The sequence below is a fragment of the Nerophis lumbriciformis genome, linkage group LG23 (assembly GCF_033978685.3).
Source record: "Nerophis lumbriciformis linkage group LG23, RoL_Nlum_v2.1, whole genome shotgun sequence".
Taxonomy (NCBI): domain Eukaryota; kingdom Metazoa; phylum Chordata; class Actinopteri; order Syngnathiformes; family Syngnathidae; genus Nerophis; species Nerophis lumbriciformis.
Window position 1 is genome coordinate 13,888,311 of NC_084570.2, and position 11,690 is coordinate 13,900,000.

General features: G+C 38.3%; 2 protein-coding genes across 18 annotated transcripts in view; one reads left to right on the forward strand and one right to left on the reverse strand.

Annotated features, from left to right (window-relative positions):
• Window positions 1-11,690, forward strand: part of LOC133622371 (peripheral plasma membrane protein CASK-like) — a 111,892-nt gene that overhangs the window by 30,659 nt on the left and 69,543 nt on the right. For all 16 annotated transcript variants that reach the window (XM_061985025.1, XM_061985029.1, XM_061985027.1 and 13 more), the window contains exons 3-5: window positions 6,536-6,641; window positions 7,042-7,119; window positions 7,195-7,267. In XM_061985025.1, coding sequence (XP_061841009.1) covers window positions 6,536-6,641; window positions 7,042-7,119; window positions 7,195-7,267 — 257 coding nt within the window. The remainder of the gene's footprint in view (window positions 1-6,535; window positions 6,642-7,041; window positions 7,120-7,194; window positions 7,268-11,690) is intronic.
• The window catches only part of LOC133622370 (probable G-protein coupled receptor 34), a 12,051-nt gene continuing 9,089 nt past the window's right edge, over window positions 8,729-11,690 (reverse strand). For both annotated transcript variants that reach the window (XM_061985020.1, XM_061985021.1), the window contains exon 3: window positions 8,729-10,070. In XM_061985020.1, coding sequence (XP_061841004.1) covers window positions 8,845-10,070 — 1,226 coding nt within the window. In that variant the 3' untranslated portion in view covers window positions 8,729-8,844. The remainder of the gene's footprint in view (window positions 10,071-11,690) is intronic.

Consider the following 11,690-nt stretch of genomic DNA (forward strand, 5'->3'; position numbering starts at 1 on the left):
ACTATACCGCCTCTGAAAGGTACCGGTCTGCCGCACCCCTGTCGTCGTCATGTCGTGTCATTGCTGGTTTACAAGCAGAGGAGCATGTTCGGCAGCGCACAATCTCGGAGTACTTACAAGCAGACACAGTGTGTAGACAGAAAAGGGAGAACGGACGCATTTTGGCTTAAAGACTAAAGATAAAGGTGAAGTTATAACACTGAAACGCCCACCGGAAGAGGTACTTTAAGACATGGCTAGCTCGCTAGCGGCTAACGTCCATCCGCCGCCGGCAGTGTTTTAGCTACTTCTAAATCACTAATCCTCGTCTCCATGGCGACAAATAAAGTAGGTTTCTTACAAGTATCATCCCTGCAGGACGAGGAATAGCTAAACATGCTTCACTGCACACCGTAGCTCACCGGCGTCAAAATGTAAACAAACGCTATTGGTGTATGGACACCTGACATCCACTGTAATGATACCAAGTACAGGAGCGTATTTAGTCGATACTACTATGATTATGTCGATATTTTTTGGCATCACAACATCTTCTTTCGTTTTATATTATGTTTATAAACTCAGGAAATATGTCCCTGGACACATGAGAACTTTGAATATGACCAATGTATGATCCTGTAACTACTTGGTATCGGATTGATACCCAAATTCGTGGTATCATCCAAAACTCATGTAAAGTATCAAACAACAGAAGAATAAGTGATTATTACATTTTAACAGAAGTGTAGATAGAACATGTTAAAAGAGAAAGTAAGTAGATATTAACAGTAAATGAACAAGTAGATTAATAATTCCTTTTCTACCACTTGTCCTTAATAATTTTGACAAAATAATAGAATGATAAATGACACAATATGTTACTGCATATGTCAGCAGACTAAATTAGGAGCCTTTGTTTGTTTACTTACTAATAAAAGACAAGTTGTCTTGTATGTTCACTATTTTATTTAAGGACTTAACTGCAATAAGAAACATATGTTTAATGTACCCTTAGATTTTTTGTTCAAATAAAGCCAATAATGCAATAACTTTTTTGGTCCCCTTTATTAAGAAAAGTACCGAAAAGTATCAAAATAATTTTGGTACTTGTACCAAAATATTGGTATCGGGACAACACAAATTCTAAATATTAAATACATGCGATCAAAAGGCCACTTACAATGGAGCCTATGAGAGCTGCTCTATTCTGCCTATAAAAGTCTTTAAAAAACATCCAAACACCTCCAATGAGGTTTTATATACATGTTGTAAATGATGACATGATGACAGCACATTTATAATAACATTTAATATTTACGTATTTTGCTCATTTAAACATATGCAACACATTAAATGGTAAATGGGTTATACTTGTATAGCGCTTTTCTACCTTCAAGGTACTCAAAGCGCTTTGACACTATTTCCACATTCACCCATTCACACACTGATGGCAGGCCCCATGAAAGGCCCTAACCAGGACCCATCAGGAGCAAGGGTCAAGTGTCTTGCTCAAGGACACAACGGACGTGACGAGGTTGGTAGAAGGTGGGGATTGAAACAGGAACCCTCAGGTTGCTGGCACAGCCACTCACCGCGCCACGCCGTCCCTAATTTCAAACACGCATTATGACGTTCGCTTTTTTCCCCCAACTACATCAATGAATATTACTCACTGCAGACATCACATAAGCTAACAAACATAATAAAACATCACTTACTGTACAATATCTGCTGTCATTAGGATGCCGACTGCTAGGATGTTCATATATTCCCATTTAGATGAAGAATGACTCATAATTGTGGCAAAGACAAGGGGGGTGAACCAAGCGTCTCATTTATTTGTTGTCGTTCTCGCCATTCCCGAGTCTAAATTGGCTGTCAAAGTGTACCAACATGTCGGATCACATCCTCGTCCTTGTACTATTCATGTGAGAGGCATGATTTAGAATTTAGAATAAAGTTTGACGAGCAAGGAAACGAGGAAGCGGGTGATCAATCGATCATATCAACATTGGCACACAAGCTCGTGATCACGGCGCCACTTTATATAGTTTGTGTGCGTTAGCGCTTCAAATAACAATATCACTAATACTTTATTATTAAAAATGTAAATTGAGTAATGTTGGCGCTTTTTGGATGTTTTTTTATTGGGTTTTATGGGCGGAATAGAGGATCTCCTATCACATTTATTAGCGAGTTAGAATACATAAAAAATACATCTGTTGTCATGTCTTTCATAATGATTGTGAATGATAGGCAAAATTTCAAAGAAGGGAAATTTCCCTTTAAATGTGGCAAAATTTCAAAGAAGGGAAATTTCCCTTTAAATGTGTGGTATTTAATACTACATAATTTGTTTTACTTTTTAAAGTTAAAGTTGAAGTACCAATGATTGTCTCACACACACACCAGGTGTGGCGAAATTATTCTCTGCATTTGACCCATCACCCTTGATCACCCCCTGGGAGGGGAGGTGAGGGGAGCAGTGAGCAGCAGCGGTGGCCACGCCCGGTAATCATTTTTGGTGATCTAACCCCCAATTCCAACCCTTGATGCTGAGTGTCAAGCAGGGAGGTAATGGGTCCCATTTTTATAGTCTTTGGTATGACTCGTCCGGGGTTTGAACTCACAACCTACCGATCTTAGGGCGGACACTCTGGAGTGGCTAGTAAAAGAGAGAGATGTGTTTATTCAGGACAATGCACATTGATGAACAATCTGATTTACAAATTGTAAATTAGCCAGATTTTAGCATAGTTGCTCATTTACATCAGTAGTCCCAAAACATAAAACACAACACAAAAAATAAAAACAATGAAATTAGTCAAAGTGTTGACATGACTGGGTTAGGCTTAGGGTTAACCCTAACCCTAACCCTATTTTAAAGAAACTATTTGAGATGCTTTTTAAAAGTGTAGAAAGTGGGACATTGTCTAATATGACTGGGAAGTCTGTTCCAGAAATGACTTCCTTGGACTGATAGAACTGTTTGTCCAAAGGTTGTTTATCTGTAGGGGATGTCAATGTCCCCTCTGGAGCAAGCTCTGGTGCCAAAACCTCTGTCAGTCCTGTATGTGGAGTGAAGGGCTGGGGCTAGTCCATGATTAACTTTGTAAATTAAACAGAAGGTTTTAAAATGAATACAATTTTCCAAGTTAAGCATTTTATATTTTACCAAAATGTGACACTGATGGAATGACAAATGCTTTTGATGAAGGATTTTTCTAGATTAAAAAAAACATTTCTATAGGTTTTAATGTTGTGTACCCAGTAATTGATCAGCTTGTGATGCAGTAATCTATGTGGGAAAATATTGAGTGTAAAAACATCTTCGCAGACTTGATTGTCATGGAACGTCTGATTTGTTTCAAACTATGCAGATTGAACTGAATTATTTTTGCTGTGAGTTTGATTTGTTTTTAAAGGAAAGTGTTGGATACAGTGTGACCCCAATGTACTTGAACTTACCTACAAGAATAAGATCAACATCCCCCAGGAACACACCGGACCGCTTTAGTTTTATGGGTTCTTTTGTGAACATCATTAAACAGTTTGTTTTTGTTTAGCAATAAACATGATTTAAGAAGCCAATTCTGAATACTTATTAGGGCTGAGGAGTGGATGGATCATGCCTCCTGTGTGCTTTTGGCAGGTGTAAAGATAATGGCATTATCAGCATACATTTTAAAGTTCACATTTATACAAACATTTGGCAGGTCATTTTTATCTAAAGACATTGATACCGGTCAGAGAATAGAGCCTTGTGTAACCTTGACTGGGCACTCAAGATAAGATGACAAGGTCCTACCAACCCTCATTGATTGTCTTCTGTTGGACAAGTAAGATTGAAATGAAGCAATGGTATGTTCTGCAACGTTGAAGTGAATCAGTTTAGACAGGAAAGCTTGATGGTCGGCTGTATAAAGAAGACAACACCGGTAGTTTTATCCAACAAGAACTTCACTGTTTTTACGAAGACACAGTTTGCCGTTTTGATGGAATGTTACTGGCAACACCCAAATTGCATAGAGTGCAGAAGAGAACGGCCATGGCTGAGATGTTTATTCAACAACTAAGCACCACTTTTCCGCTACCTTAGACACAAGGATGCTAATTGGGCGATAGTTGGACATAATTGTTTTGTTTCCTAAATTTAAAAACTGGTGAGACTGTGGCCACCTTCCACCGTGATGGGACAACCGTTATTCTGATTTATAAATTAATCAGTTGTGTTATCAGGAAAACAAGTCCATCTTTGTGTGTTTTTAAGAAGTATGTGTCAAGGCCATATGCATTTAAAGCTTTCATAGACTTAATGGACAATAATAACTAAACAAAAGCAAAAACTACTATTGGCTCCCATTTAAAGTGGAACAACACTTTTCATGGAATTTTGCCTATCATTCACTATCCTTATGTAAGACAAAAACACGTTTTTCTTTTTTTATGCAATCTAAGTCGGCATCCTAGTGAGAGCAGACATTGTACAATAAGTGATGGTTTTATTATGTTTACAGTTTGTATATTTTGTTCAGCACTTAGCAATACTGCTGCATGAGTGTTGTTGTAGAAGGGATAAGTGAACATAGTGATAGGTCTGTGAAATCAATATGCCACCGTATGCTTAAAATGAGCAAAATACGTACATATTACATGTTATTATTAATGTGCCTGTTACTACATTACATATATACTTACAGTGTGTATATAAAATGATGATAGAGGCTTTTGGATGTTTTTTGCGACCTTTTTAGGGGGAATAGAGCAACTCACGTTGGCTCCATTGTTAGCTAACTTTTGCTGACGTTTAAAAAAGAAAAAAGAAAAACATAATTGTGCTTGTCTCTCATAAGGATTGTGAGTGATAGGCAATATTTCAAAACAGTGCAGTTCTTCTTTTAAATAATTTGGGTTTTACCCTCAAAGCCGTCCTGTATCGAAAGTCATACTCCCTGACTTTGTAAACAAAAACGACCAAAACAATGATTTTATAATAATGAGAAAAAGGGAAATATTGATCTAATCACTTTAGTATCGTTCATATACAACATAACATATTGTTCCAGACCACAGCAAACGTTACCCAGCTTGCAAAGATTGTAATAATTCCATTGGAAGAAGACAGCCTGTTCTTTCCTTAACTTGGGCACACACATCTATACATTTGGCAGTTTTAAGCCAGTAATTTCCAGGAGGTATCTAACCCTCTGAAACACTTAATGTGTTGCCTGCATTTACACTTACATAAGGTTTTTAACTTTTTGCGGCTCCACACAGATTTGGTTTTTGTATTTTTGGTCCAATATAGCTCTTTCAACATGTTGGGTTGCCAACCCCTGCTCTAACGGTTAGCATCTTGACGTCCTGCTCAGTATGTGTGTAGCATGCTTGGCCATTCCCTTTCCTCTAGTTTTTCAGAGATAATGGTACTTAAAATAAACATAGTTTATTTTCCGCCATGTTGATGAGGATTAGTATCTTGGAACCGGATTGGACCTGGGGAAAGACAACATATTCGTTACAGCTTGCCTTCAAATTCGAGCCGGTGTTGTGGCAAAACACGCACTCTCCTGGAATTCATGCAACTCCTGCATGTGTTTAATAAAGAATGTGAAAATGTAATTGTGCATCCCTTTTGAAGGAATCTTGAACCATGTGAACACTGGCACACAACTGTGGTAAAAGGTCAGGCAAAAAAGGCAAACATTGGGCCCTAATCCTGATAAATGTAGGTTGTTGTCATGATTCTAAGGCCTTCAGAACATATAAAATGCATTAAGAATAGGAAAGCACCAAACATGGGGAAAATACAATGTGAGCCTTCTCCTCATTTTTACATTTGGATGAGCTGCTCTTGATGGAATTTGGTGATTTGGGTTCTCTTCCCCTGTTTTGCACCCCGATGATAGCCACTCAGTCCTTGCATGGACACTGGGCCTCATTGTCTTCAACAAGAAAGAGGAAAAGTTTGAAGGGGAGAAAGAAAATGGCAACGTCTGTAGGGGAGGCGGAATCATTCTGCCAAGTTGCGTAATAATAATGACCCTGGTCTGGCAATGCGCCCCAATCAGTGGGTGTTTTAGATGAACTCATTTGTCTGCATCAAACCAAGTGTCTCCTCCATTTTGCTTAGGCAAAGACGAGACAAAACAAGACATACCACATTGCAGGTTTGTGATTGTTTCACTCACAAGGACATTTAAAAAAAAAAAATTTCTTTGACCTGTCTTTCCTCCCTTCATCCTCTCGATATAAGGGTTACATGCTCTCTAATGCCATCTAGTGGTCCAAATTGCATAGTTTCCCTCAACATGAAAATGAAGAAAGTCAACAGAAATACGTTTTTTTGTCGTTTGTCCGTGTTATGTTGTTATTCATGAAAGTACAATGGATCTTCCACATAAATGCAATTTAAGTGCATTAATTTGGAACAGCCATTGTACTTGTTTTTTTTTCCCATGCCGACGGTATTGTGCTTTTTATTTTAAAGTTACATATTTTACATACATTTTGAAGCATTGCTAATGAACCCCCTTTTTTTTGTTTCGTTTGTCAGATCTGAAGCGCGAGGCCAGCATCTGTCACATGCTGAAACATGCTCACATTGTGGAGCTGCTGGAGACGTACAGCTCTGACGGCATGCTGTACATGGTCTTTGAATTGTAAGTGTCAGCATCACTCCTTTGTTAACCATTGTTTTTATACATGTAAATGACTCATGTGGAAAGTAACAACAAATGTATTTATTTGCTTATGTTTTGCTTCCAAAGCTAATTGGTTCAGAATTTGTACATATCGAGCAGTATTTATTATGTATTTGCAAAATATTTAATGTTTATTTTCTATATATAAAATTGAGGATCATTTAAAAAAAAATCAACTACTTTGCTGCGATATAATTTCCAATATAGTCACAGCTCATTTGTTGTCTGACGGAGGTTGTTTTTATGTATTCTGTCCTTTAACTAAACACAGAACCACTTGGTTTGTGCTTTTAATAGTCTGCTGTCAATAAATGATTATAACCTAAATGTGCCCACACTAATCGTATCCCACTTTCAGTATGGACGGTGCTGACCTCTGTTTTGAAATCGTAAAGCGGGCTGATGCTGGATTTGTGTACAGTGAGGCTGTGGCCAGGTGAGTTATTTACCTTTTATAAGACAATTTACATTTTCTAGAAGGCCGTTATTTTTCTCTTCTATTTTAATACAGCCACTACATGAGGCAGATTTTGGAGGCACTTCGCTACTGTCACGACAACAATGTGATTCACCGTGATGTCAAGGTGAGACTACATGAACCATGAACCGTAACCTTACTTGTTCTGCACAGTGGCATGTTTGGCGTTCAGTCAGGAGATCGAGGGTTCAAATCTCCGTTCGGGCATCTCTCTGTGGAGTTTGCATGTTCTCCCTGTGCATGTTAGCTTAAATGGAATGTCTTAATTGTGTGATTGGATGTTTATATGTGCTCTTTGATTATGGATGGGGATCTTTAACATTTGAACCAATACCATACAAGTGTCCTGTGCCTGAGAATCAATAGGGGTACTAATTTTCGGTACTTTTGAGTATGTTCATGGGGGAAATAATGTAATCTCTTTTATCTTTTAAACTTAAACATCATCTGATCATACCAAATATATTGTAATAGTAATAGTTTATATTATAGTTTATATTATATTTTTACTGTATAAACTATTGTAAAACATTTCTTGTAAGTTTTAAGCAAGTTATCCAAAAATGTGTATGCAATTTTTTTTAAATCAAATGCATTTGTGTAATATCATGGGGTAGATTGTACATTTATGTTCATATATGTACCGGTAAACATAATTGCAATGTGGCCGTCAATGAAAACAAGTGTGACACCTCTGCAATACAGTATTTGTGACATTGTAATATATTAACATACTGTGATATTTTACACGATGCATTTAAAATGTAGTTTAAAATACAAGTTGTATATATGTACGCCAGAGAACAGTAATAATTTATTGGACAGACTGAGTCAAAAAACTTCAATTTAATGCAATTGTACAGAAAGTGGATCAAGTTTCTTGACACTTAAATGGGAAAAAAACCCCTCTACTTTTAACTGTCCACTTCTTGTACTGCCTTGCTCAGCACTACCCGAACAGCGAGTCAGCTGTACAGTGACACTTTGCAAAGTGGAGGTGCGGAAATTGTCCTTGATTTGAAATCGGCCCGAAACATGACTTAAAAAAATGTGATTAAAAATGAATATTCTATTGTAAGAGAAAGCATCGTTATGTACTGTATTGCCATATCGATTTTTTGTCCCACCCCTTTTAATTTTGATTGCCAAATTTGGAGGTGTTGAAATCGACAGACAATCGCTAATGCTAATCAGTAGCATCTATATGGCATATCCATATATGCAAAATGCATCAAGCTAATGCATTTTGAAAAGTAGAGTCTTATATTTAAACACCTTCTGTCAGGCATGCTTGCTTTGTTGGCATGAAAAATTGCAATACCGTCCATCTCGAATACGCCCGTTAGCCGGTCGTGATGTCACGTGCAACAATGGTATCAAAATATTTCACGACAGAATTTAGTCGGTACCAATCCCTACCTGTGTTTAGCTGTTGACCAAATGGTGTACCCCGACCGAGCGAGCTGTATTAGGCTTCAGCGTTAGACTTATTCCACTGCAGCATTTAATTTTTCCAAACACTGTCAGGATTTGTAAGATACGTCTGAAACAGTGATTCCAAATAAGATTAGACAGTCCACAATATGTTTATTGAGCTACACAGCAGACACATGACCACTACACATTGATGGTGTTCGTAGAAGCCCAACAAGGACATGTTTATTCGTCATGTATAATAAATATTTACCGTGAACCACTTTTAGAAATTAAGTCTACCCTTCGAGGACCGCAGTCCACACTTTGTAAAGGCATAAGTATTGAAGGCCTTCGGCTCTCTGTTGTTGAGCTGTTGGACGTGACTTCATTTAGATTGGACATTCGGTTGCCAAGTTGGTGTTCAAGAGTACGGAAGGCAGTTTTGCGCACTGAGCCAGACAAAAGAAAGTACATAACAGGATCCAAACAGCTGTTGAAAGCTGAGAATAACAGCATGACCTCGTTGATGTTGTCTACCAGTTGCAACTTGTCACAGGAGACTGTCGAATCCAGCTGGGATTGAATGTAGAAGGGCCGAAAAGTATGGTAAGGAGCGAAGCATAGAGTGAACAGGAAGAGGATAAAGAAGGATTTCTTGGCAGTACGTTTGTATCGTTGTGCATTAGGAAGTTCTGGCTTGTCCTGCGACACCTTTATCAATTGATAGGCAATTTTTGCGTAGGACACTATGAGCATGAGGAAGACAAGCCAGAACAAAGCCACCAGCATGTAATTGAAGTGTGCTTTCCCACTGGCTTGACGCCGTTTCTTGAATTGGAAGCATTTGTCTTTGTCTTCTTTGTCTTCCGCTGTAGCAATCATTGAAACCATTGCCACTATTGACACGGCCCAAAGTGCCCCGCATGTCAACTTACTCCACGGCCATCTACAGTCCCTGAGTCTCATCCTCAAGTCTCTGCTCACTCTGCCCTTCTTCTGCAACCTCAAGTAGCGGTCCAGGCTTATAAGCCCAAGTAGGATGATGCTATTATACATGTTCATGTAGAATAGATTCCCTACAAGCTTGCAGGCCGTATGTCCCAGGGGCCATTGGTTTCCATTAATGTGGTAGAAAATCCGGAAGGGTAGACAAGCTAGGAAGACAAGGTCTGCCACTGCGCAGTTGATGAGAAACACACGTACCGAGTTTCGCCTGGTGTGAATAAAAATGAAGACCCACAAAGCAAATAGGTTACCGACTAGGCCAAGGAGGAAACACAGTGAATATATAAAAGGTAGTAGCAGACGAAGGACTGCGTCGTCAAAGGAACACTCAGTTGGGTTTGGAGTGGAAGTTTGAGTGGATGTGGCTGAGAGTAAAAACACAGAACTGTGACTAGGAGCGGTATTGAGTGAGACTTCGGGCTGCAGAGACGAGGCAGAAGAGCTGTTCATTTTGTTCAGTGGCCGGTGTCCTCCGGATGCACCAGATTCTGCAGAGTTCAAACACAACTGTGAGATATAAGAGTATTTAATCATTGGATTAAATAAGTTAATGCCTGAGGTCTGCAAAGTGGTGCTTGCCTTACTTACTTACAGACAAGAACAGATTTCATATCGGCATACCAACTCGAGTGTGAACCAAGTGAAGATACGGATTGTAATCACTGTTTGGAGCTCAGCATGTTCTTTTTGTTCCTGCCAAACGTTGCAATTTATTCCCACAGTCTAAAGACATGTACTTCTACTACTAAATAACAATAATAATGTTTTGGAAGAACAAAAGTAAACATTCCAAGTCAGACCTGGACAAATTACTGCCCGGGGGCTGCATACGGCCTGTTAAGAATCCAGCTAGCCGGACATTTCCCCAAAACATTTTTTAACTTTTAACATTGACACTGTAGCCGCCATTATGATGTTTTCAAATTACCTTAAGTCTTGAACTATATTACGTATTTAATTTGTTGGAATCTGCGCTTTTGAGTGATATTTGGGTTATTACGGTAATCTATGTCACAGCAGCTCAGGTGAGGCACCAAGCAGTGTGGGCGGGGTTTGTTTATGGAGTGGCCAGTCTGAAACGCTGAATCTGTCTGCAACAGATGTGAAAGCAATTTTTTTACAACAAAGTTCAGCAAAAAAAATATTTTTTACCTTTTGCGTTCATATTTCGCCGTGTTTGTTGCTCTTTTGTTACGTTTTGTGTGATTGTAAAAGATGTCCATCGAGGAAGTGGTCTAATGTTGTTTCTTATGTTGTTAGTATTCAGTGTTTAATCGTTCATCGCTAATATTATAAATCACACATTCTTTATTTTCATGCACATTCTGGGTGTCCCATTCAGTGAAAAAAAATTACAATTCCGTTCCGTTCCGTGAGGTGGTCTGTCATAACGTTTTAACATTCTATCAGACATTGTGTGGTTTTGTATTGGTTTTCTTGGAAAAAAGGACCCAAACACACATACTGTACAGCGGATATTTTCACACACACACACACACACACACACACACACACACACACACACACACACACACAGTACATATATGTATATTTATATGTGTGTATACATACATATTAATATGTACATACATATAAATATATATATGTATATAAATATGTATATACACATGAATATACATATATAAATATATATATACATATATACACATAAATATGCATATATAAACATATATATAGACTTAGACTTCCTTTATTGTCATTCAAATTTGAACTTTACAGTACAAATAAGAACGGAATTTCGTTGCATTAGCTCGAAGTAGTGCAGGATAAAAGAGCAATAGGGGGAAGCGTGTTTGCATTTACAAAATAAGGTGCAGATATGAATAAATTACTGTACAGAAAAATATATTGCACTTTTGCATATGCATCCAGCAAGTTAATCCGTTTTTTGGGAGGGAATTTAGGGGATTATTATGATGCGTTCAAGAGTCTTGTGGCTTGAGGGAAGAAGCTGTATATATATGTATATATGTATATACTGTATATATGTTTATATATGTGTGTTGGTTGAGGTGGGCGGGGTTGGGGGGGGGGGGGGGGTAGTGTATATTGTAGCCCGGAAGAGTTAGGGCTGCAAGGTGTTCTGG